This window comes from Alnus glutinosa, chromosome 10, assembly GCF_958979055.1.
Source record: "Alnus glutinosa chromosome 10, dhAlnGlut1.1, whole genome shotgun sequence".
NCBI classification, from domain to species: Eukaryota; Viridiplantae; Streptophyta; class Magnoliopsida; order Fagales; family Betulaceae; genus Alnus; species Alnus glutinosa.
In genome coordinates, this window is record NC_084895.1 from 24,755,001 (window position 1) to 24,781,439 (window position 26,439).

Consider the following 26,439-nt stretch of genomic DNA (forward strand, 5'->3'; position numbering starts at 1 on the left):
GCTATACACAAACATATGGTATTGATTATGATGAAACTTTCTCACCCGTTGCCAAAATTTCTTCTGTTCGTGTTCTTATTTCTTTGGCTGCTACTCTGGATTGGCCCTTGTTTCAATTGGATGTCAAAAATGCCTTTTTGCATGGGGATCTGCATGAGGAGGTTTATATGGAGCAACCACCTGGGTTTGTTGCTCAGGGGGAGTCTCCAGGCAGCGTCTGTAAGTTGAAAAAGGCATTGTATGGTCTCAAGCAATCACCGAGGGCATGGTTTGGAAAATTCTCTGAAGCAGTATTGAAGTTTGGTCTTCAGAGATGTCAGACGGATCATTCAGTATTTCACTTACACACTAGTGCAGGCTATATATTTCTTGTGGTATATGTAGATGATATTGTTATTACTGGAGATGATTCAGAAGGAATTGCTCGTTTAAAACAGTTTCTACAACAGCAGTTTCATACAAAGGATTTGGGCAAACTTCGATATTTCCTAGGTATTGAAGTTGCTAGATCTCGATCAGGTATCAACTTATCTCAGAGAAAGTATGCACTTGATTTATTAGAAGAGACAGGTCTCTTGGGTTCTCGACCAGTTGATGTTCCGATGGATCCAAATAAGAAATTATTGAAGGGTGAAGGTGAATTATTTGAAGATCCTGGCAGGTACCGCCGTCTAGTTGGGAAGTTGAACTACCTTACTATCACCAGGCCAGATATCTCATATGCAGTTAGTGTTGTTAGTCAGTTCTTGGAGGCTCCTCGGGTTTCACATTGGGAAGCTGTTACTCGCATTCTTCGGTACTTGAAGAGAGCCCCTGGTCTGGGAATACTATATAGACCAAATGGACATCTTAGAGTCGAAGGTTTTACTGATGCAGATTGGGCAGGTTCTCCTTCAGATAGACGGTCTACTACAGGTTATTGCACATTCTTTGGTGGCAATCTTGTCACTTGGAAGAGTAAGAAACAAACAGTAGTGGCACGATCTAGTGCTGAAGCAGAGTACAGGGCAATGGCTCATACTGCTACTGAATTGACCTGGTTACAACATTTCCTTCAAGAGATTGGGTTCTCAGCTCCTACTCCTATTCCGTTATTTTGTGACAATCAGGCTGCTTTACATATTGCATCTAACCCAGTTTTTCATGAAAGGACTAAGCATATTGAAGTTGATTGCCATTTCATTAGAGACAAGATACTCGATGGAGATATATCTACAGCATACGTGAAGTCTGGAGACCAGTTAGCTGATGTGTTTACAAAAGCTTTGTGTCGAAACCAGTTAGAGTGTATTTGTAACAAGTTGGGCTTATATGATATATATGCTCCAACTTGAGGGGGAGTGTTAGAATAATATGTTATGGTCATTATAATATGTGGTAGGTAAGAGGGTACTATGGTCATTGTAATATTTTCCTAAGTCTATATAATGTTATGTGAGGTAGGCTAAGTAAGAGAATTAGCCTCCTCTTTCCCTAAAACAGTACCTATTTGCCTTTTTTGGTGCATTTGGAGAGAAAGAAATCTTAGGTGTTTTGAGAATGTAGAAAGCTCCCTAGAGGAGGTGTTAAAGATGTTTCTCCATACTTTGTATGGATGGTCGATGGCTTATTTGCACCCTTTATCTATCAGCTTTGCTGAATTTCAGATTTCTTTTTCGCTTACTAGTTAGGTGTTTTCCTGTTGTATACTTCTAGTGTACGTAGGGGCGCCTTACGCTTTCAATAATACTATCATTACTTATCAAAAAAAAAGTTTCATGTGACACTTATTTACAAGCTTTTGTCAAAAAGTGCTTGTAAAAACATGTGATTTTTGGTTGTCATTGATGCTTGCACACCACGCACACAAACGCCCACATGGACACACCCACACGCATCCCCACAGTTTTATCATTGTTAATTGGGATCAGTACTATGAATAAAAAATTGTTCATTGTGATTAGTTTTATTATTTTTTTATGATTGTAGTATGTCATTACAAGTGAGCAAGGAATCTTGCGACATGCCATGGAGCAGCTGAAGAAAATACCATTGAAGGAACAACGGGGCCCACAAGAGAGATTGCACTTGAATGGTTTGCATTCCAAAGTTGAACAAGGGGGCTTTCGGGATTTGTCTTTCTTACAATCCTTTTTATCACCGATCCAGAGATGGACTGATAAGCAGCTAGGAGACTACCATCTACACTTTTCTGAGGTTTGATATACCATTAGTAGCAAAATATGTTGATGTCTAGTTTGATATGTCGTCAGGCTGGTCCGAGATTGCGTTGCATATGAGCTGTGATTCTCTGTCTGACTGTATCCAAACTGTTATAAGATAGGTGTAATCAATTTACTGCATGCATATTCTCCTTGAGCTATTATTTTTGCTCATAAATTAATGATTCACAGTTTGTTGTTTTATTGTTGCTTCTGTCTAACTGTCACCTTTATTCCGTCGATGTCTTGTTTTAAAAAGACCCACTCTTCTTCAACAGTGCACGCAACACTTTTCTTCTTGTTGCTTCTGTCCAACTGTCACCTTTATGTCTTCTGTTTCATGTTTTGTGCCTATATCTGTATTTCTACAATTTTTAATGTGTGCTACAACACGTAAGATTCAGTGCATATTTTATGAACTGATATGTATATAACTATGATACGGCGTCTGCTCGGCATCTGCATCTTATGTTATACATACAGTAAATGATACAACACATACTACGTGTATGATGCATAATCATGCATGCAAAAATCTCTCCTTTTTAGGGATAATTGAAAGTAAATCAATTCTAGAAACTTTCTCCTAAAAACTTCATATATTTTCAACGCATTTGAAGATCATCTTTTGCTTTCTGTTGCCTTTGCTGAAAGATCTTCTTAAGCGTGCTTAATATCTACATCCATTTTATGTGATTGTAGGAAGCAAGCGTAATTATTGTTGAGTTCGTTTGATTATGAAGCTCTTGTAAGCTAAGTCAACTATTTGTTTCTTCAATATATCTTTGGTTATGGACAGCGGCTTTAGGAAAGATTTTGACACATGACAATTTGTGTAGGCGTCGTATTGTGGTGGTAGAGTAGTGTTGTATGTGTAAGAAGCATGGAGAATCTATTGATCACCTTCTACTTCATTGTGACGTGGCACGGGTTGTTTGGAGTTTTTTTTATAGCTTGTTCGGGGTGGAGTGGGTTATGCCTAGTAGTGTCCTGGATTTATTGAATGGTTGGGGCACTTTGTTGTGTTGTGGTCCTGTTAACTGTATTTGGAAGTAGGTTCTTTTGTGTGTTTTGTGAGGCTTATGGTGTGAGAGAAATTCTAGGCTTTTTGAAGATGTGGAGGTACCGATTGGGGCTCTTTGTAGAAATGTGCTTAATATGTTATATCTTTGGGTGTCAGCGCAAAGCCCAGATAGTATGTCATTCGCTGATTTTTTACTTTCTTGTTCGTTTTCTTTCCTTTGATTAGGGGCACTTTTGTATAATTCCTGTGTACTAGGGTTGCGCCCCTCTGCGCCTTTTATTGAATTCTTACTTATCAAAAAAAATATATATCTTTGGTTATAATAATTTATCAAAAATACATCTTGGTTACGGAACCGGTCTTCCTCGACTGCTTGGAGAGCTAAGCCGGGACTAACTATACCGGAGACTGGATCGAGACAGAGCAGGGAGAAGGGGGAGGATTCTACGAGGATTGGGGATCAGAATTTCTCTCCGGCGTCCGACGAGTTGCTGCGTGGTGGGTTAGGAGTGCCGAAAGTTTTTCAGCCCGCTGATAGTCAGTTGGAGGAGCTAGCAGTTTCTGGTCTTGGGCTGGAATCTAACGGCTACTGTCAGTCTGGGCTGGGATCTACGTTAGCTGGAGAGGCCATCGTTCTAGGAGAGAAGGGTTCTGTTGCTGAAATGGGAATCAGTATGGAATTGTCGGCAGAGGATGGAGGGCTGATGTTGGCTTCCCAGGTAAATAGCTCGCTGGTGAATGCTGGACTGGGCTGGTCTGGGTTTGATATGGATTCTGGGGCTCAGAGGCAGGAAGAAGGTAGTCTTGAGCTAGTTTTTTTCTCCTCTTCAGAATTTAAAGTGGGACTCGAACCAGAAGCTTGTTCAGGGGGATCTCTAGTGGGGAAGTGCCCCTGGGAAGGAATGGTGGCTGAGAAGGGTATTTACTATACTGAAGGACTCTTGATGCAAGATAAGGCTAGGAATGGTGGGGGGTTGTTAGAGAGTTATGAACCGATTGTTATTACTCCTTTGGCTGTGGAGGATGTAGACGGGCAGAGGGTGTCGCCTAGATGGGTGGTAGAAAGAATTAAGAGGTTTTATTCTACTATTGGGCTTTCTTGTGGTCGTTTTGAGGACAGATTGCTGGCTTTGTTTGAGGAGATTGAAGCGGATAGAGACCTCTCTTTGGCTGAACTGAAGACTAAGCCTTCGCCTGCTAAGGGGGTGAAAGGACAGAGGGAACTAAATAGGCTATCCTGGTCTATGAATTATGAGAAAAGAGGGGAGCAGTCGGACAAAGGAAGGCAAAAGGGTAGGGGGCCATCTCGCTTTTATGACGCCTAAAATTTTGACGTGGAATGTTAGAGGGATTAATGCAATCAAGAAAAGAATGGAGATTAGAGGGCTTCTAAGGGTTTGGAAGGCGGATATTGTTTGCTTGGTGGAGACAAAGATGGCAGTTATCTCAAGGGAGGTGGTTCGAAGTTTATGGGGCTGCCTTTATGTTGATTGGTGCTATCTAGGTGCTAATGGAGCGTCGGGTGGAATTTTGTTAATGTGGGATAGAAGGGTGGTGGAGAAAGTGGAAGAGTGTATTGGTAGATTTACTGTTGCATGTTCTTTGCGTAACATTGGAGATAATGTTGTTTGGGCTTTTGGGGGGGTTTATGGTCCGAATGATGACAAGGAGAGGAGGGATTTGTGGGTTGAATTAGCGGGACTGATGAGTTGGTGGGAGATGCCTTGGTGTATTGGGGGAGATTTTAATGTGGTTCGTTTTCCTAGTGAGAGATCTAGTGGTGCTGGCTTTTCTGCAGCTATGGAAGAGTTCTCTGATTTTATTTTCTTGCATAATTTGGTGGACCTTCCCCTTGAGGATGGCCAGTTTACTTGGTCGAGTGGCCAGGAAGATCTAACTTGGTCGAGATTAGACAGGTTCTTAATTTCTCCGGAGTGGGAGGATCGTTTTCCTGAAGTTTCTCAGAGGAGGTTGACAAGAATTTTCTCCGATCATTTTCCTTTGTTATTGGATTGTGGCACAAATAGAGGAGGAAACAGGTATTTTAAGTTTGAAAATATGTGGCTGAAATACGAGGGTTTTGTTGAGCAGGTGAAAAAGTGGTGGATGTCTTACGAGTTTTCGGGTCTTCCTAGCTTCGTTTTGGCCAATAAACTGAAGGCCTTGAAGGCTGATTTGAAGAAATGGAATGAAGAAGTGTTTGGTGATTTAGGGAAAAAGAAGAAAGAATTACTGGAGGGCATTCGAGAGCTGGAGTTAATCGAAGAACAACGTGGCCTAGAGGAGGTTGATAAAGTCCGAAGGGTAGATATGGCGAGAGAGATGGAGAAGACCCTTCTTTTTGAGGAAACTAGCTGGAGACAAAAGTCTAGAGCTTTGTGGTTAAAGGAGGGGGATAAGAACACAAAATTCTTTCACAGAGTGGCCAACTCACATCGTAAATTCAACCAAGTGGACTCTATGAGTATTAATGGTATAACTTCCAGAAATCCTGCGGAGATTAAAGAGCACTTAGTTCATTTCTACAGTAATTTGTACTTGGAGAATTGCTCGTGGCGGCCTAGGGTGGAGGGCCTATCTTTTTTATCCATTGAGGCGGAGGAGAGCATTTGGTTAGAAAGAGCTTTTGAGGAGAAGGAGGTGTGGGAGGTTATCAGGGATATGAATGGTGACAAGGCGCCGGGTCCTGATGGTTTCACTGCGGCTTTCTTTCAGAAGTGCTGGGATTTTTTAAAAACTGACATTATGGATGTTTTTGCAGAATTTCATTCTCGAGGAAAGTTTGAAAAGAGCTTGAATGCTACGTTTGTCTCTTTGATCCCTAAGAAGACTGGTGCCATGGATGTCAGAGATTTTCGCCCTATTAGTTTGGTAGGGGGGGTTTACAAGATTATCTCAAAGGTCCTTGCCAACAGATTTAAGTCCGTTGTGGGCAAGATTATCTCCAACACTCAGAATGCGTTTATCGGAGGTCGACAAATTTTAGACTCTGTGCTTATTGCAAATGAATGTGTGGATAGTCATATTCGATCGGGGGAACCTGGACTCCTATGTAAGCTAGATTTGGAGAAGGCTTATGATCATGTGAATTGGGATTTCTTGCTATATTTGCTTCAAAGATGTGGTTTGGGGGAAAAATGGAGGGATTGGATACGTTTTTGTATTTCATCGGTGAGATTCTCCATTCTTGTTAATGGAACCCCTTCGGGTTTCTTTAATAGCTCTCGGGGATTGCGTCAAGGAGATCCTCTTTCTCCATTGTTGTTTGTGGTGGTTATGGAGGCGTTGAGTCGGATGTTGACTGCCGCATTGGACCAGGGTAATTTGACAGGGTTCTCAATGGGTTCCAGTGATTCAGAGGCACTAGTCGTGAACCACCTGCTGTTCGCTGATGATACTTTGATCTTTTGTGGAGCCCAAGAAGAACAAATTCGCCACCTGAGATGTATCTTCTTAGGATTCGAGGCAGCCTCTGGGTTGAGAATTAATCTAGGAAAATCAGAAATTGTCCCAATTGGTGGGGTAGAGGAGGTTGATAGGTTGGCCAATCTTCTTGGATGTAGGGTTGCCTCTATGCCTATGACTTACTTGGGTTTGCCGTTGGGTGCTTCTTACAAGTCCAATTCTATTTGGAATGGTGTTATTGAAAAAATGGAAAGGAGGTTGGCGGGTTGGAAGCGGATGTACTTGTCGAAGGGTGCCCGGTTGACTCTTATCAAAAGTTCGCTCTCCAACATTCCAACTTATTACCTTTCTTTGTTTCCTATGCCAGTGAGGGTGGCAAATCGTCTTGATAAAATCCAAAAGGATTTTCTTTGGGGAGGCATTGGTGATGAGAAAAAGTTCCATCTAGTGAGTTGGAAGAAGATCTGTACACCTTTATACGCAGGTGGGTTGGGAGTTCACAATCTCATCCAGTTCAATCGAGCGCTCTTGGGTAAATGGTTATGGAGATATGGTAGGGAGAGAGAGGCTTTATGGCGTTTGGTTATTGATGCCAAATTTCAGAGTATTAAGGGCGGGTGGTGCTCGAAAGAGGTCTTGGGTTCCTTTGGAGTGGGTGTATGGAAACATATTAGGAGGGGGTGGGAGGATTTCCGCAATTTTGTTCGTTTTGAAGTGGGGAGTGGAGCTAATATTAGTTTTTGGCATGACCGGTGGTGTGGGGATAGTTCCTTGAAGCAATGCTTTCCAGCTCTCTTTTGTATTGTAAGGAACAAAGACGCGACGGTGGCGGATAATTTGGTGGTCCGTAATGGTGTAGTTCAGTGGAATGTTCTTTTCACAAGACATATCCAGGATTGGGAGTTGGATATGGTTCTCTCTCTCTTCGACCGATTATATTCTACTTCGATTCGTCATGGTGAGGGTGACAGATTAGTGTGGAATCCCTCTAAAAAAGGTTTATTTGAGGTGAATTCCTTCTATGTAGAGCTCTGTAGGGAAGATGGCCCTTCTCGTCCTTCTTTTCCTTGGAAAAATATTTGGCGTGTTAAGGCTCCAACTAGGGTGGCTTTCTTCGTATGGTCAGCAGCTTTGGGCAAAATTTTGACTCATGATAACTTGCGTAAGAGGAATGTTATAGTAATGGAGTGGTGTTGTCTTTGCAAGAAAAGTGGGGAGTCTATTGATCACTTGTTGCTTCATTGTGAGGTAGCTCGAGCCCTGTGGAGCTACGTTCTTAATTTATTTGGGGTTGAGTGGGTTATGCCACATTCGGTGTTGGAGTTATTAATTAGTTGGGGAGCGGCTATTGGGAGTCGGCAAGCGAAAAAGGTTTGGCGGTTAGCTCCTCTTTGCTTGTTGTGGTGTATTTGGAGGGAGCGGAATGCTCGTCTGTTTGAAGATGTAGAGACTCCTATGGTGGAGCTAAGGAAGCGGTTGCTCAACACTTTATACTCTTGGATAGCGCCATATCGTAGTTTGAGTGTCTTTACTTTTGTAGACTTCTTAAATTTACTTTCTGTTCGACCCGCTTAAGGGCTCTCTTGTATACTTCCCGTGTATAAGGGTTGCGCCCCTTAGCGCTTTTCAATAAATTGCTATTACCTATCAAAAAAAATAATCTCTTAGACTTTGTTTTTTGTTTTCCTATGGCGAATTGTTTTGTCCTTTCAGTCGCTTTTATTGTAACCATCTTCCTGGTTTTGCAACTCAGTTTCATGTTCTAATGTTTCTTGAAGAAATCAGCAATGATGGAGAATATTGTAGCAGTTGCAATGGTTGCTCGAAGACTTCTTTTGGAAGAACCCGAAGTAGTATGTATAACCTTTCTTCTTATGCACACATTTTTCACTATAAGTAATTTTTTTCTTGAAAACAATCAAATCAGGTTTTGTGAATTTGAAAGGTAGGGGTTGTGATATGACTTCCTTGCGATAGTGAAAATGCTGTCCTTTGTCCAGGACTGTGTAATTTGCGTCTATACATTTTTACGTAGTAATATCTGTTGAATGTTGAATGTTTAATATCTCATTTCCTGTAGGCAATGCAATCTATATCCATCACAGATCGAGATCAGATAGAATCCTATATATCATCGTCCATTAAGATTGCTTTTTCCAGGGTATGTGTTCAACTCAATTGTAGTAAATTTTCTAGTTGATGTAGTAGGTCCAATTAGTGTTATTTTTATTTTTGTTAAGTTACTGGACATCTTTCATGGAGATATCAAGACTGTTGGAGGTATCTTTGATCTTATAATATGCCCTATAACTCACCATAAAAGTCTTTTTTTACACATGACAAATATTTTATTCTGGTGTGCGTTGGGGGTATATATTTGCTCAAATGAGTAGTTGGTTATGTTGGCTTCCCTCAATAGATCTGTCATTCAACTTCTTTTCTTGCTTGTTGAAGCTTTAGGCTCAACTTTAATTGATGCGAATCATATATGCTTAGCATGACTAAAATAATTTCAACTGAGATTGGTTTGGTTAGTTTATGAATCAGTTAAATTGATAGAGTTATAACCTGGTATCAGAGACTCATGGTTTCTGCCTTTCTGGTGTATCAATTTACATTAATTATTATATTTTACTTGAATTGGATAGGCATTAACATATTATTTTCTGAAAAGTAAAGATAAAAGAGAAAAGCTCTACATAAGGGCATAGCCCTAGTACCATGGAAGTATACAAGATACAATTCGAAAGGCACTTCAACATATTGAAGTTAAGAAGTGGATTTAATCAATAGGAAGCCAATGATTAATTTGGATCAAAGGTGAGAAAGTGCAAAAGCAATAAATTCCCATGACAAATTAAGTGAAACTTCCAAGCCATGTTTCTGTGACTGTCTTGTTAAACAATCAAACTTGAAACCCAGATCTAGTTCTGCTAGTTCAGGCTGATGAAAGGCTAAGATTTTAATGAACTTTATTCTCACCTACTGTTACCCCCCGCACAGATTTTAATGAATTTCATAGGTGCTTTCTTTCTATTTTCCCCACCACTACATTACATGCATTAGGACAACAGTTTACATAGCCATATGTTGCTTTCAGCTAGAACTTGCCAATGCCAATTTCTTTCCGTATTGTTGTTTTGTTTGGCAGTGAGATTTTTTCTTTTTAAGTGTTAAGGATTCTTGATGTGGATCCCATGTCATTTACTTGTGGAATGTCAATTTTGTATTAAAGAAGGATATTTTGAGTAGTTTGGCAAGCGGTTGCCAGGAATGTCCATGTATAAATTTCTTTCTTTAGAATTATGGAAATCCTTTAATTGCTAAATTTGCCATCTTGTTATTAGGAAATCGAACTCTAATAAGTATAAATTATAATCTCCTGTTTTTATTGTGTCTCTCTTTCTCTTGGTGAATCAAGTAAATTTAGTGAAAAAGAATTATCTGAGATATCTACACCCCTTAGTGACCTTCCTACAAGCCTCATGGATCACTGGGAGGCTCTTAAGGGCCAAAGACAATGATTCGAGCAATATCAATACAATATCCAGCTAAATAGTTTGCCAGTCTCTTTCTCTTGGTGAATCAAGTAAATTTAGCGAAAAAGAATTATCTGAGATATCTACACCCCTCAGAGAGAGAGAGAGAGAGAGAGAGAGAGATTGTCCTCAAATATATCTTCTAAACACACTTGTATCAGACAGATTGGGGAGGGGAGGGAGGGAGGGAGGTTGGGAGAGAATTTGTCGTCAAATATATCTTTTAAACACACTTGTATCAGAAAGATCCATAGATCTCTTGTATACTTCCTGTATACTAGAGTGGCGTCCATCTGCGCTTTTTAATGTTACGACATTATTTATAAAAAAAATAAAAATCGATTACTTATAAAAAAAAAAGATATACAAAACACTTTTCATTTATAGACGCTTTGATAGTTGCTGATGGTCACATCATAAATCATGACTGATATTCGAAGTTCAAATGTAGATGTGCCCTTAGTTTTACATTGCGGTTTCTGGTAAAGAATATGAAGAATATTTTCAGATATGTTTCTTTTCTTGTTACAGTTGCTGCAGACTGTTGACAAATCAGACTCAATACATGGACATCCTTTGGCATTGCTTGCAGAAGAGTCCAAGAAATTTATGAAAAAAGATTCTACCATGTTTATGCCAATTTTCTCTCAGAGGCATCCTCACGCAGCTATTTTTTCAGCATCACTAGTTCATAAGCTGTATGGGAACAAGTTGGTAAGCTTATATTTACTTGGTTTATATAAGCATATGTTCTCATATTTTGTCCTTGATGAAGTCTTAATCATACCTCTTATTTTCAGAAACCATTTCTTGACGGTGCTGAACATTTGACTGAGGATGTTGTATCTGTATTTCCGGCAGCTGATAGCCTTGAACAGTATATAGTGTCTGTTATTAAGTCTTCATGTGAAGAGGAGACTGCAGAGGTCTACTGCAGGAAACTAATTCCATATGAGGTGAGATAAATGAATTTAATTCCCAGAGGATTTCCTCTCTTTTGTTCTGGTGAGAGTTTTTGTGGTGTTAAGAAATGGTAAATAATGAAATCCTGCCTATTAGAGACTGTAGGATTCAAATGCCGAGTGATGCCAATTAACTAAATCTTAAGTTTTTCTCTCGAGCAAAATTGATCTTTAAGCTGCATGCCTTATCCTAGCTTTTATGCACATGATTGCAAAAAAGGCTTGCAATTTTAAGGAGGGTGTTAGGGGTTGTTCTGATATTGCAGGTCTGCATTTAATTTTGGGGTGTCAATCAGGAATGTTACCTCCCTCATGCTTTCCTCCAAAACCCTCCACCTTGATATATAAAACGACAAAAAAACAAAGATGAATAGTTTTCATACTTTTAGTAGCGCTTAATGATGTGCACTCTAACTAAATTTTGCAGTTTGAGATAGCTCATATTATGTATATGCTTGTATATATGCTTTTCAATATTAGCTTGCTTGAGCTTGAGATTGTGTGACCAACCTTAGTTCAGTGTACCATATGTTATTCTTGTCTCTTGATAGTTTATATTTTCCTCTTTATTTTTTTTGTCAAATTAATTTTCCTAACTTTTGCCTTTCCATGTAGATTGAATCTATATCTGGAACATTGGTGATGCGCTGGGTCAATTCACAGCTCGGAAGAATTTTAGGTTGGGTTGAACGGACTATTCAACAAGAGGTGAATTCTCAAGTTCACTGAAGGAATATTTAATGCCTAAACAGTAAAATACATGGAATTTATTTTGTGAAGGAATCAGAATCCAGCGTGGATTAGTCATTTCATCTACAATATTTATCAGTAAGCTGAGATTCAATGGTAACTGATTATGTTTTGAATGTAGTAAAGGAATCGTTGAAGTATGTAGGCTGCTTTTTTACAGCGAGAAATTTGCTGTTATGAAAAATCAAGTCTACTAGTCAGCTAAACCATCCTGTGTTATTGTCCTGTGTTCTGCCTTACATTAATTTGTAGAATTCTGGATGCTGCTTGCTCCCTTGGATATAGCAACAATGTGTGCTTCATAACTAGTAGAGAGAAATATAGGAGGTTTCCTACAACTTGGTCAGCGTGTTTGGTAGAAGAATAAGGCTTTGTTCAATTTGGTTTCAATTTCTCTGATACAGAAGTGACTGCTAACATATGCAGTTTCTACTGACACCAATTCTGTAGTCTATGTGAAGCTGGAGACCGTAAGATAGCAATTACATGCAATAACGGTGCTGTTCATGTCTTGCTGATCTATGAGCATGGTCTGCTGCTTAAGACCAATATTGAACTGAATCATGAAATATGAAGTCATATATACCCGTACAAAATGCATATAATGTTGTGTACATGTTGTAACTTTTTAAAGGTTTGGTTTTGATTGGCATCAGATGCCTATTAACGACCAACATGTCAGATAGTTGTGCATATTACAAATTCATCTGCACACATAAATACCATTTTTGTTAGTTTCTCACAGGCACAGGCACAGGCATACAAGAGAGCACAAAAAACACACTAGAAGCATCAAGCAGAGATGCCCTTCTGTGACCTTGACTAGATTTTGGGGAATGCCCTGTGACCTCATCTGTGTCTTGAAGGGCATCAGCCGCTTAAATGTTCAACTAGTATCTCCTTAGAATATGTTTGAGTACCAAAATCGCCGGTAATGATTTTCTGATCAATGGAGCACGAATTATTATTTATTTATTTATTTTTATATGACAAGGAACCCCTCCAAAGCAAGGCCGCTTAGTTTACCTACTCCTGTCAGGTAAACCTCGGATCCGTGTAAAGCGCCCCCTCTACACGGATTAGGTAATACTTTGGCTTCGCTGGCGGACTGGCCCCAATGAATTGTTTGTACTCAAGGAGATTCGAACCTTAGACCTCATGGAACTGCTACAAAGACCAATGCCCTTACCACTCGAAGCAACACCTTGGGGTTAATGGAGCACGATATGTTTTGATACATACACATGGTGTCAGACATGATTTTCCTTAGTCTAAGCGCGGGACATGGCTATACAGATGGACGTGTAGTAGATATACATTAAGGTTATGTTTGGAATGTCGAATGACTATTCTGTTAAGAAAATGAATAATTTTTATTGAAAATAGAAGAATGTGGAATGAAATAGCCTTGGAATAGCCATTCTCATGGGCCATGGGCATGACTATTTTAAGTGTTAGATCCTTATCATATACTCACCAAGGCTATTCTATCCTATCTTCTTCCATTCCTTTTTTTTTTTTTTTTTTGATAGGTAAGCAAAAAAGTTTACAAAAAGCGTAAAGGCGCCCCTAAGCATAGAGGAAGTATACAAAAAGGACACAAAAAAGCTATCCATTTTTTCTAATGGAATAACCGTTCCACGTATCAAACGTAACATAAATCTCCATTCTGTCAATCTGGTTCAGTTTTTCTTTTGTGGTCCTGCCTACTGCTGAAAATATGATCTTGGTTATCTATATGTCAAGTAAGACCTGATATCGAGCAGTAATGGTGTAGCATTGTGCACATAAAGATGGATTTTCCCACTTCATTATTGCACATTATAAGGGGATTTTGGGGGGAGTGTGAGTGGGGTGGGTTACCAATTTTTTTTTTTTTTCCCTCTTTTCAACATCAACAGACTTATAAACAAATTAGGCTCCTTTGGATGGATTACCTTTCAAACGGCATGTGGACTGTTGGCTCTTCAGTTTTCTTCATAAAATGGTAAAAGCTTTGGTCATGGTGGCATTTCCATCAGGTCTAAGGTTTGAATCATTTTGGGTGCAAACAATTTTTTGGGGCCAGCCCGCTAGCAAAGCCGGAGTATTAACCGATCCATGTGGAATGGGCGTTTTACACGGGTTCGAGGTTTACCCGACAAGAGTGGGTATACGAAGTGGCCTTACCTTGTAGGGGTTCCTCGTTATATATATATATATACACACGTGATAATTTTCATAAATAATTGGCACACTGTTTTGTGACTACCTCGTTTCTCCAGCTTAGTCCTAGTAATGGTATTTATATTAACAAATAATCTGCTTAGAAATTGATGTAAATTCACCATAGTTTCAATTTCGAGAAGACTTGTTCTTTCTTCATCTTCCCTCCATCAAGATATTTTATTCACTATATAGCTTAATGGTCCCATTCATCCTTTTTCAGAGGTGGGACCCAATATCGCCTCAACAGCGGCATGGGAGTTCAATTGTCGAAGTTTATCGAATTGTGGAGGAGGTATGCATGTGTTTATTTGTCCTTACATTCCCTTGATGATTGATTTGTTACTCTACATGCAAGATCTGTTTATATTTGGTTGGATTTGTATCAAGTTAATCGCCAAAAGTCTATTGCTTCATATTTAATTAAATGCAAAGCATGCCGGTTTAATTGGATTAAATTTGGTACAATCACATATGATTGCTACAATTAGATATCTCCTAATCCTGGGCAAAGCATCTTTTCTCTAATGTTCACATAGTTCTATAAATTATATTATGATCATGAAGACTTTCTTGAGAACTTTTCAAATATATACTTTGTGCCTCTACACTAGTTTGTCCCTTAGTTTCATTACAAACTCTATGGGCTTACTGTTGCTTTGCTTCTTTGTTAGATGCTTCAGTCAATTTTTTCCTTCAACTTGGGGATATAAATGTGGAAAGCATCCAATTAAAGCGAGCATAAGAAAAACCCAAACAACCGGGAAAAAAAAAAAAAAAAAAAAAAGCCCAAGCTCCCAAACCCGAAACCCACCCTAAGCACTCAGCGCTAGAAAACGTGGGCATTGCCTTTCCCACGCCTAGAGGACGCGCCTGTAGGATCATAATTTATAGAGCATTCAAGGTTCATAAGCTCCCTTCTCCCTCTAGACTTAGAGCAAGCTCCCTTATATGGGATGGCATTATTGACAAGATAGAACATCATTTGGCTGGATGGAAGAGGTATTTGTCAAAGGGTGGGAGAGTTACCTTGATTAAATGTACTTATCTAATCTGCCTACTTACTTCATGTCTCCCCCCTCCCGCTTGGTGTTGCCAATCACATAGAGAAGTTGTAGCAAGACTTTTTGTGGGATGGCATTGGTGAAGAGTTCAAATTCCACTTAGTTGGTCTAATATCTGAAGGAGGGTTGGGGGTCTAAAATTTTATTTTGTTCAACCGAACTCTTTTGGGGAAGTGGCTATAGAAAGAGACCTTGTGGAGGGTGGTAGTGGATTCAAAATATTGCAGCTCTTGGGGTGTGGGGGGGGGGGGGGGGGGGGGGTTGGGTGGTGTTCAAATGAGCTTCATGGGTCATATGGCGTGGGATCATGAAAGAAAAAAAATCTGATAAGTAATTCAAATTCATTAAAAGTGCTGAGGGGTGCAACTCTAGTACACAAAGTATGCAAGAGAACCCTTAAAGTATAGTAAAAGAAAGAACAAAACTCCAAAAACTCAGAGAAATTAGAAACAAGCCAACTATTTAACGCAGATATCAATGTATAATTTATTAAGGGATTGGAACATCTTCTTCAATTCTAACATTGCAGTCTCACGATCTTCAAAGCTCCTTGTGTTTCGCTCTCTCCAAATACACCACATTAAACACAAAGGAGCCAACTTCCACATTTCCAAAGCAATAGTGTCCCAATTGTCTCCTCCAACTTGCCAACAACTCTCTCACCCTTCGAGGCATAACCCATACAACACCAAACAACTAGGAAAGTGAACTCCGTATTCTCTTGCAACCTCATAATGAAAGAGGAGTTGATTAATAGATTCTCCACTTTTCTTACACATACAACACCAGTCCATCACAATAACATTCCTCTTCGTAAATTATCCAAAGTTAAGATTTTTCCTAAAGCCGTCGTCTACAGAAAGAACGTCACTCTCGATGGAGCCTTAACTTTTCAAATACTCTCCCAAGAAAAAGGGGAACTTACTGAAGTAGATACTATATGATAGTAAGACTTCACTTCAAACGATTTCCTTTTAGAAAGAATCTATAAAATTTTATCCTCATCTCCTTGCCTTATTCTTTGAGAATACAACTCAAAGAAAGCACAGACCACTTCCACCTATGAATCATGCATAGGTCTTGAAAGAGAGAATTCCAATTAATGTTTCCAATTAACTACATATGATCTGCCACCCAAGCATCCTTACAACGAGCAACATTGAATATTTCTGGAAAAGAGAACTTCAAAGGCTGCTCCACACACCATGAATCATGTCAAAACTGCACCTAAGATCCATCTCCTAGCTCATACCTCACAAATTAAGAAAAACCTTCCCACCCCCTCCTTATACATTTCTACATCCCACACCATAGGGCCCCGCAACCCTCTTAGAACACCAACCTCCCCTTAAATTATCATATTTATTGTCCACCACTCCTACTGAAATAGGTAAAGGGGACAATGTGAAAAGTCCATGGGCCCATTGACACTTTCAAAAAACGCCTTGAGAGAGGAGGGGGCACCATGGCTTAAAGTGCCAGGGTGAAGGAAATCTTAGCGATGTGGGACACTTTAGCACGCCCCCTCATGTGTGACAACTTTTGGCCAAACAGGTGTTCAACCAATGAGAGGGAAAGGCCCATCATCGCAACGGACCGGCTCTAATACCATGTAAAAGTCCATGAGCCTTACTCTCAAAAGACGCCTTGAGAGAGGAGGGGTGTCCATGGCTTATAAAGGGCTCAGGTCATGTATCTCTTGGCGATGTGAGACACTTTTAACTCGCCCCCTCACGTGTGGCAACTTTTGGCCAAACACGTGTTTAACATCAGAAGAGAAAGGCCCATCATTATTCAAGGAACTTGGCTTTGATACAATGTAAAAGTCCATGGGCCGTACTCACTCTCAAAAGACGCCTTGAGAGAGGAAGGGTGTCCATGGCTTATAAAGGGCTCAGGTCATGTATCTTTTGACAATGTGGGACATTTTTAACACGCTCCCTCACGTGTGGCAACTTTTGGCCAAACACGTGTTTAACATCGGGAGGGAAAAGCTCATCGTTGTCCAAAGAACCTGCTCTGATACTATGTAAAAGTCCATGGGCCGTACTCACTCTCAAAAGACGCCTTGGGAGAGAAGTGTCCATGGCTTATAAAGGGCCCAGGTCATGTATCTCTTGGCGATGTGGAACACTTTTAACACGCCCCCTCACATGTGACAACTTTTGGCCAAACACGTGTTTAACATCGGGAGGGGAAGGCCCATCATTGTCCAAAGAACCTGCTTTGATACTATGTAAAAGTCCATGGACCTTACTCTCAAAAGACGCCTTAAGAGAGGAGGGGTGTCTATGGCTTATAAAGTGCCCAAGTCATGTATCTCGTGGCGGTGTGAGACACTTTAATACGCTCTCTCACGTGTGGCAACTTTTTGGCCAAACACGTGTTCAACATCAGGAGAGAAAGGCCCATCATCATTCAAGGAACCTGGCTTTGATACAATGTAAAAGTCCATGGGCCGTACTCACTTCCAAAAGACCCCTTGAGAGAGGAGGGGTGTCTATGGCTTATAAAGTGTCCAGGTCATGTATCTTTTGGTGATGTAAGACATTTTAACACGCCCTCTCACGTGTGGCAACTAATGGCCAAACACGTGGACAACAACGGGAGGGAAAGTCCCATCATCGTAAGAAACCTGGTCTTAATATCATGTTAAATCACTACTTGTCCCATCACTTTTAACAGACAAATGGTAAATTAAAAGAGAGCTTTTTACCAAAGTCAACATGCCTCCCTTTGATAGATAAAGCCTCTTTCAACCCACCAACCGATGTTCCATTTTCTCAATAATGTCATTCCAAATGGTAGAAGTCTTGTAAGGAGCTCCCAGAGGAAGACTCAAATACTTTACGAAGTTTGTTCACAATTAAGCTCACAAAAGATCAAACAAGAAAAATATTAGGAGGGACTGAGGGGAGTTTTCTAGTCATACTAGATTCGAGGTGAGTAATGACTTTAAAAATTAGATTTTGGTACGACGTGTGGTGTGGGGATGGGGCCCTTAAGGTAGCTTTTTCGGTATTGCCTGCTTTAAGGATACTTCTGCGGTAGATCATTTGGAGTTTTCTAGTGACTCTCATTAGTGGAATGTTAACTTTCTTAGAACGGCTCAGAACTGGGAGGTGGATTTCCTTATATCGTTTTTCAACTTGTTGTGCTCCTTCAGATTGAGATGAGGAGATGAAGACAAGCTTTGCTGGGTACTTTCGAAGAAAGGATTGTTCAATGTTAGATACAATATCCTCGTTCCCCATGATAATACTCATTTCCCTTACGGGAGTATTTGGCGGAATAAGGTTCTCATGAGAGTGACATTCTTTGCTTGGTAGGCAGCTTTAGGGAATATCCTCACTATGTATAACTTAAGGAAGCGGCAAGTAATAGTGATTGATTGATGTTGTATGTGTAAGAAGAGTGGGGAGTCAGGAGATTGCCTTTTACTCCATTATGAAATTGCTAGTGCTCTATGGTATACTATTTTCAGTGTAAGGTTAGCTTAGGTTAAGCCTAGACGAGTGGTAGATCTTTTTGCTAGCTAGAGAGGGCAATTTGGTAGTCTTCAGAATGTTGTAGTGTGGAAGATGGTTCCGTCTTGCTTGATGTGGTGTCTTTGGAAGGAAATAAATTATCAGAGTTTTGAAGACCGTTAGCGGATGGTGGTGGGATTAAAGGCTTTTTTCTTCAATACAGTTTACCATTGGGCAGCTGCCTTTGACTTTAATATTTCTAGCTTTCATGTTTTTCATGGTCTTTTTTCTTCTTCTGCTTAGGTGTATCTTTTGTATACTTCATGTGTACATGGATTGCACCTTTGCTCTTTTTAATGAATTTGTGATTACTTATAAAAAAAAAAAAAAAAAAAAGTACTTGTCAATGGCACTCAAAAAAACTGGTTTCTTTAGTAAATCAAGACGTTTGAAGGTACCATTAGCACAGAATAGCTCAAAAAATGCATCCAACAACTCTAATTCCCTATCTAAAATGTCTGCCCTTTCTGCTAGAGTTGAAAGCGATTTTCTTCTGCTCCTTGCCCTTGGAAGGGTCTTTAGTGTGCATAGGTACCATTAGAGATAGCTTCCCCCAACCCCCGTCTTTTTGGACCTCTGCCTTGGGCAAAATCCTGACAGTGGACAGTCTTATCAAAGGAACATTGCTATTGTGGATTGGTGCTGCATGTGTACATTGAGTGGGGAGTCTATCATGTTCTACTTTCTTGTCCTGTTGCAAGGGATTTGTGGTCACTTGCTTTTTTCTCTCTTTCGGGTCCACTGGGTGATGTCAAAAAGGTGGTTCATATGCTTCTTTGTTGGATGAGAAATATGCCATTAAAAAAGTAGTATGATTTGGAAAGTTGTATAACATTGTCAGATCTGGGTCACCTGGCGAGAAAGAAACAAACAGACTTCTAGTGAGTTGAAATCTCTATACAAACATGGTGAAGGCTTTATTTGTTTATGTGATTGGACTTCTACTTTGAGTAGTCGTCCTTTTTTGGATTTTGTTGATTTCTTAAACTTCATGTTGTAATTTTTTTGGAGAATCTCTTGTTTGCAACCTATACATTTGAGGTTATCCTTTCTAACGGTATTTTATTTACTCATAAAAGGAGGGGGGGAAGGGGGGCTTCCCTTTTTCAACTGACAAATCAATGACATAAGACATGGTTTTAATCTTTTGACTGGAGGTTAGGCATTATGGGAATGGAATTGACTGGTGGAAGCTTACAAGTGTATAAACCCATACTTTAGTCAAAATTCCTTCACTTTTATGGAAGCATTTGTTTGTGGAGGTTTTGGAATCTCGCAGTCTTAAAAGTGCATGTCAGACTTGGTGTTCATATCTTTTTATGTACTCTTTCACTGCAATCTTTTGTAACACTTATAAATACATTAATAATGCCTTTTATGATTAATATTTTTGATGCAGACAGTTGACCAATTTTTCACTTATAAAGTTCCAATGCGGGCTGCAGAGCTGAATAGCTTGTTTCGTGGCATTGACAATGCATTTCAAGTGTATGCAAATCATGTAATTGACAAGCTGGGTGAGTGTGTGCAATTAGTACATAGTTGAGTGTTCTTGTTATAAAGAATCTGGATATCACTTTTTTCATGGCAATTACACTTTGAGTCGAGAGAGGTGCATTTCTTTTTTTTCTTTACTTTATAACTCATTTTCAAGTTCTTTAAATTTTGTTACTTATCAAAAAAAGTTCTTTAAATTTTGTTTTTCCAAATGATGAATTATCATCTAAGTAGCATGAATTATATATGGAGTTGTATCCCTATTGAATATGTATCAGCTCAAGAGGTATGTAGCATGAATTATATATGGAGTTGTATCCCTGTTGAATATGTATCAGCTCAAGACGTTATATGTAAAGTCAACAGTCTTTGGACTAAATGACATCTCCTTTCCCCATAAATAAGGATTGCAGGGTGAGGTCATGAGTTCTATCCTCTGTGTGCGTCCATAAGTTGTATCTACATGTGATTTTTTTTTTAAAAAAAAAAATGTGAAGAATCTAATTTTTTAGCTAAAAAAAAAGGAAAAAATAGTCAAGATAATAAAGGGTTGAACCTATGTATTAGAAATGAAGCCTTTAAACATTTGTGAAATTAGTCAAAACTATTACATGTTTTTATTGGTATACATATGTTCTTAGTGGCATTTCTTGAGCTGCCTAACCAAGTCGAGCAGCCTTATGCTCAGCTTTGTCTCCCTTCCACAACCCCCTGTCCCCCAAAACAAAAAAGAAAAATAAGGAAAAAGAAATAGGAATGATGAAAGAAACAAGGGAAAAGAAAATAAAAATGAGCTTAAATTATGTCTGAGCTTTGCTCATTTAATAGTTGAAGAAGCTGAAGTGAATTCACGGGTAAGATAGTCAGTCAAGGTTTTTTTATTGTTTCCTACAATCTTCTCAGTCTGCAGTTTTTTAATTTTCTTTTCTGCTATTCTTTCTGTTAATTTGGGCACTTATATTCAAAAATAAGTTTGTGAAAATTCTGTGTCATATATGCCTCTCTCTCATAATTGGAAAATTCACATTCTTCCATACATAATGATGAAGAATTATGTCTTTTACCTTTCTAGCATTTCCAATTTACAATCTTCCATACATGTTCTGTTAATAACTTACTCTTTTTCTTTAAATTTGTTTTCCACCTTTACATGGGCCTTGAAGTATGATTTTGGTCATGCAGCTAACAAGGAGGACTTAATTCCTCCTGCGCCTATCCTCACGCGATACAAGAAAGAAGTTGGAATAAAGGCTTTTGTAAAGAAGGAATTCTTTGACCCTAGGCTGCCAGATGAGAGAAGGGCGACCGAAATAAATGTCTTGACGACTCCAACCCTCTGTGTTCAGTTAAATACTTTACATGTGAGTTCAAACCTAATTTTATCTTTGTTTCAAGTGAATAATGTCTGGATAAACTTTTCTGAGAGGGCAAGAATTTTTTTTTTTTTTTTTTTTAGCGTAATGATTCTTTATTCTGCAGTTAGCATAGTCCACTCTGTGTTAAAAGTTTATGAGTTCCAAATTCACTTTGTTATGTTTGTCTTGATCTTTTGTCAAAATCAATTGGGAGTTTTCTTTCTTGCACTATTTGAGATAACACATGATTCTTTTTGGTATTAACTAGGCCTGCAGTTGTATGTAATGTCATAGTTACCTTGTTGGATTCTTTTTTATTAATTTTTTTTGTTAATTGTTACTGATTGTCATAACTAAGTAATGGTAAAAATACGATCCATTCTTGTATACATGGACAAAAGAGCAACTGTGCTAGTGTGCAAATTACTTTTGATTGAAGTTAAGTGGCTTTCCTTTATGCAACATCTTAAAAATATCAGATGTCCGATTCAGCATAAATCTTCAATTTCAGTCTGTGAATGGGGTGATCTTTATCTAGATATTGATAAACTATCAGTGAGAAGCATGCATCTGTCCTGGAGTCTGAATGCTTTTCTAGTATTTTTCCTTAGATTGACTTTACAAAAAAAGAAGGACATGACTGGTAGATTAGTTCATCATAACTATGCTCATCCATTGGGAAGAGATCTTCACAAGGTCAATTATCATCATTTGCCAAATAAAAAATAGCAGCATGAAAGTTACTTTCGGAAAACCTTTTATGATGTTTTTCTTTCTTTGCTTGCTATTCTCACCCTCCAACATAGGATGCAAAAATCCTTGAGACCACCAATGATGGAATATTTGGTACTTTTTCACCACCCCAACTCAGTTGTGGGTAAATTATTGAGGCCCCTAATAATGTGGATTACCTGTAGCAAATTGAAGAAGTGATGGCCTTAGTTAAGTTTTTTTCCGACAAAATGAGCCCATGTTTTTTTTGATACTTATCAAAAAACATGGGCTCATTTTGTCGGACACAACATCAACACTTGTTAGAGTCCTTAAATTTCATATAATTATATTGTCACTCCATCATAAGTAATTTGCTGACATTACTTGCATCATATTTGAACTTCTTGTTAGTTTTCTAATTCCTTACGTTTACATACAGAAACTACTTTTTCATCTCTTTATTAGTTTTCTGATACGGGATTTTTTTTTGGCTGTTAATAGTATGCGATTAGTCAGTTGAATAAGCTGGAAGATAGCATTTGGGAGAGATGGACAAAGAGAAAACCCCGCGAAAATTTTATCAGTATGTATATTAACATGTAAATTTGTTGTTATCTGTTTTTGTGTGTGTCTTTTGCGAGTACATAATTTATGTTAGAATACCATCCATTCATAAAGAGCTTTTAGTTCTCGGAACTCGAACCCATGTACTTGCATGAGGCAGCCCAAGATTTTTACCATTTGACCAGACAATGGCCCCTATTTCTTTATTGCTAAAGCCAACTGAAAAAAGAAACACAAGGAGAAGGTTTTTCTGCTTAGTAGAACTAGTTATTGGTAAGTGTTTCTATGAGCTGGGGAGTTCATTATGTAGTACGGATAAGTTAGTATAATTTCAACTTGACAGGTGAATCCTTTTGAAAGATTTATCAAATATATGACCTCAAGCACCCCTATGTTGGACCTTTCCAAGTTTAAATAATTGGTTTTTTTATCTGATTAAATCCATGGGATTCTCAAATAATTGTGATCTGTGATTTATGCTGTTCTTTGGGAGTGGAAAGATGTCCACTCCTAGCTTTCACCCTTTTACAACAGCTAATGTGCATTGCATCACTTCCAATGTTATTTTTAAACATTTTATTATTATTATTCTTGATGTCGGATGGTCCCTGGTTCCATTTGATTACCAGTGGCCTCCATTTTATGACGCTGACCATTGTACTAATCCTTTGGTTAAACATTTAACCATTGTTGACACAATTACTCATTAGGTCTACTTGGTAATATCTTCTTTGTGAAGAGCACTATAATGCAACAATTTCTAAATCTTTTTATTAGTGCTTACTGTTAAACCTTTTGTCTAGAGAAATCAATAGATGAGAAATCCAAAAGTTTCACTCGAAAGGACGCATTTGATGGGAGTAGAAAAGATATAAATGCTGCCATTGACCAGATTTGTGAATTTACTGGTAAGAAAAATTTTCCTTTTTCCCTCGTCTATTTTCTTGAGAAGCAAAGTTGATTAGTGAACAATTTAACTTTTGCATGTTGCAGGAACTAAAATTATCTTTTGGGATTTGAGGGACCAGTTCATCGATAATTTATATAAACCCAAAGTTTCTCTATCTAGGTTGGAAGCGCTGGTTGAACCACTTGATGTGGTAAGATTTGTTCCTTCATGAATGTATGTTTTAATTTTATTTGATTATTTAATACTGCTTAAGTGCCGTATATCAACTAAATAAACAAAGTTGCATATGATTTTGAATGCTGTGGACTCCTTTAATTTTATTGCCATGTCCATGGGGGTAGCGTTAGTGGGGATTAGCCACTCTGAGTGTTCTGGGGTTTAGTTAGGCTATAGCTGAAACTTCGCTACTTATAGAGTACGCACATATTGATATTAGATATATTATTCTCACTGCAGTTATTACGCCCGCTTTTACTTATATTTTCTTTTAGAGAAAATTTTGACATTCAGATATAACAGTCATTAAACCTGACTCTTCAACTTAATATTACAGTTCAAATCTTTAAAGCATAGAGTGCATACATTAGATCCTATGCTACTTAAGAATTTGGTAATTGGATTAGGCCAATTCCAACCTTTCTGCTTTTCCACCTTGGTACATCTGAGTAATGTTTAGCACTTGTTAGGTTTATCACCATTTCTTCGAGATGATTGACAAAATGAGTGCTTTGTGTATGATTGTTGACATCAACCTGTTTTCCCTGTTGAAAGATTTGAGATCAATTAATAAAAAAATTTAAGTTACCTTGTCAAATAAATTCATGTTGATCGGTTAAAGTTTGTATTGATTGATGTTGAGATCCAGTGGTGTCTGTCATTGTCAACTGTTACAGGAACTTAGTCGTCTTTGTGATATAATTGTGGAGCCACTCAGAGATCGCATTGTGAAAAGTCTGCTTCAAGCATCCCTTGTATGTGTCTTACCCCTGCTCTTTTCAAGAAATCTGTCGCAAATACTGTAATTTTTGTGACTGAAATCGTCTCTTTTTCCAGGATGGCTTACTTCGTGTTCTATTAGATGGGGGCCCAGCACGAGTTTTCACCCTCAGCGATGCAAAAATATTAGAAGAAGATTTAGAAGTCTTGAAGGTATTTGTGACCCTTCCAAGGGTGAAAGGAAATTGAATATGAAAAAGACAGGGATTGTCTTTTTACCAAAAAGCCAAAAATTTGGTGATCAAATAATGACAAGCTTGTGATTCATTTGGCTACTCATTTTGGCATATCTTGCTTGTGGCTAAGAAAAGAACTTCAAAGTTGTTTGGAAAAAAAAAAAAGAAGCCCTGAAAGTGAATTTTCCTATCTGAGGAATACTTTAAACTCAGCAGTTTTTAAGTCTAATTGCTTTACTCACAAGGTTTATTTTACTAACGTGGGTGTTTGCCTTAGGAATTTTTCATTTCTGGGGGGGATGGTCTCCCTCGAGGAGTGGTAGAAAATCATGTGGCACCTGTTCGGCATGTCATAAAGTTGCACAGCTATGAGGTTAGTTCTATTTTTATTTTATTTACTGTGAAATCAAAATAACAGACTGCTGAAAGGCATTTGAAGCTTGGTTTATACCAAATTTTGGGTGCCATTGTCTTATGAGTGGTGGCAACAGTCGAGACTATGCTAGCTTTAATAACAATGCATTATGTTAGTGTTTTAATTACATTTGAACACTCCCCTTCATGTGTGGACCAGACAACACGTGAAATATTTTTAATTGAAAAATGGAGGGTAAACTGTGGGAGTTAGGGTTCGAACTCACAACCTGCCTCTGATACTATATTAAGTCACAACTTATTTGAAATGCTTAAACTGATAGGAAGAAGTAGATTTAATTATCTAATTAACATTTTAATAGCCCGACTTTTTACGGAGGACCCTAACCTTCTCTTATTTTACCATCAATTAGGTTCTCATTCGCACCAAGAAAAATTTTCAATGAATGAGAGTCGCCATTAATTCACTAATATTTTTGTTCCGGGAAGTTGATTGATCCTATAAATCCATGCCAAAGGCATCTAAAATAGCTTTTTCCCTTGAATTGTTTGCAGACTCGAGAACTGATTGACGACTTGAGATCCGCAAGTGGCTCGGAGACGCAGGATGTCAGAAGCAGACTAGGAACAGATTCGAAGACTCTTTTGAGAATATTATGTCACAGGGCTGATCCAGAGGCCTCTCAATTCATCAAGAAACAATACAAGATACCTAAATCGTCTGCGTAGGTGATACTGGTTATCACTCAGAGATTGATCAATGGAATGTCAATGCAGCATAAACGTGTACTTTCAGCCACTTGCTTATGTGAATATAATAACATTCTTTTTGATTCTGAGAGAAAAGCTTGGTACTTCTCTTCTTGTATGTGTAAGAACTACTTTTGTATTTCGTCTTGGTACTTTTATATGGAAGTTTGAACTCTTAATTGGTTTTGTTCTCATGTTTATTTATCAGACACTTTAGTTGCCAAGAAAATAAAGAAAATGGGTGGAAGTTTGGAATTTAGGAATCTCGAAAGACCCCAGTTGCAAGCTACTATGTTCACCTAACCGTTCTTAAGAGTGCGTTTTGCCCCGTGATTTTGTAGGCTAAACATAATTTTTTTTAAACAAAATTGTAGACAATGTCCAGTTTGGAGTGCGTTTGAAAAAAATGACGGTTTTAAAACATG

At 38.6% G+C, this 26,439-nt stretch overlaps 1 protein-coding gene across 4 annotated transcripts in view; it reads left to right on the plus strand.

The window, feature by feature from the left end:
- Nucleotides 1-26,193, plus strand: part of LOC133879535 (protein unc-13 homolog) — a 63,191-nt gene extending 36,998 nt beyond the window's left edge. For 3 of the 4 annotated variants that reach the window (XM_062318130.1, XM_062318129.1, XM_062318131.1), the window contains exons 12-27: nucleotides 1,969-2,196; nucleotides 8,409-8,483; nucleotides 8,711-8,791; nucleotides 10,701-10,883; nucleotides 10,970-11,125; nucleotides 11,747-11,839; nucleotides 14,310-14,381; nucleotides 20,077-20,194; nucleotides 21,357-21,535; nucleotides 22,745-22,826; nucleotides 23,611-23,715; nucleotides 23,801-23,907; nucleotides 24,611-24,688; nucleotides 24,771-24,866; nucleotides 25,167-25,262; nucleotides 25,820-26,193. In XM_062318130.1, coding sequence (XP_062174114.1) covers nucleotides 1,969-2,196; nucleotides 8,409-8,483; nucleotides 8,711-8,791; nucleotides 10,701-10,883; nucleotides 10,970-11,125; nucleotides 11,747-11,839; nucleotides 14,310-14,381; nucleotides 20,077-20,194; nucleotides 21,357-21,535; nucleotides 22,745-22,826; nucleotides 23,611-23,715; nucleotides 23,801-23,907; nucleotides 24,611-24,688; nucleotides 24,771-24,866; nucleotides 25,167-25,262; nucleotides 25,820-25,993 — 1,923 coding nt within the window. In that variant the 3' untranslated portion in view covers nucleotides 25,994-26,193. The remainder of the gene's footprint in view (nucleotides 1-1,968; nucleotides 2,197-8,408; nucleotides 8,484-8,710; nucleotides 8,792-10,700; nucleotides 10,884-10,969; nucleotides 11,126-11,746; nucleotides 11,840-14,309; nucleotides 14,382-20,076; nucleotides 20,195-21,356; nucleotides 21,536-22,744; nucleotides 22,827-23,610; nucleotides 23,716-23,800; nucleotides 23,908-24,610; nucleotides 24,689-24,770; nucleotides 24,867-25,166; nucleotides 25,263-25,819) is intronic. The other variant, XM_062318132.1, reaches the window with a different exon arrangement.
- Nucleotides 26,194-26,439: the final 246 nt, after the last annotated feature.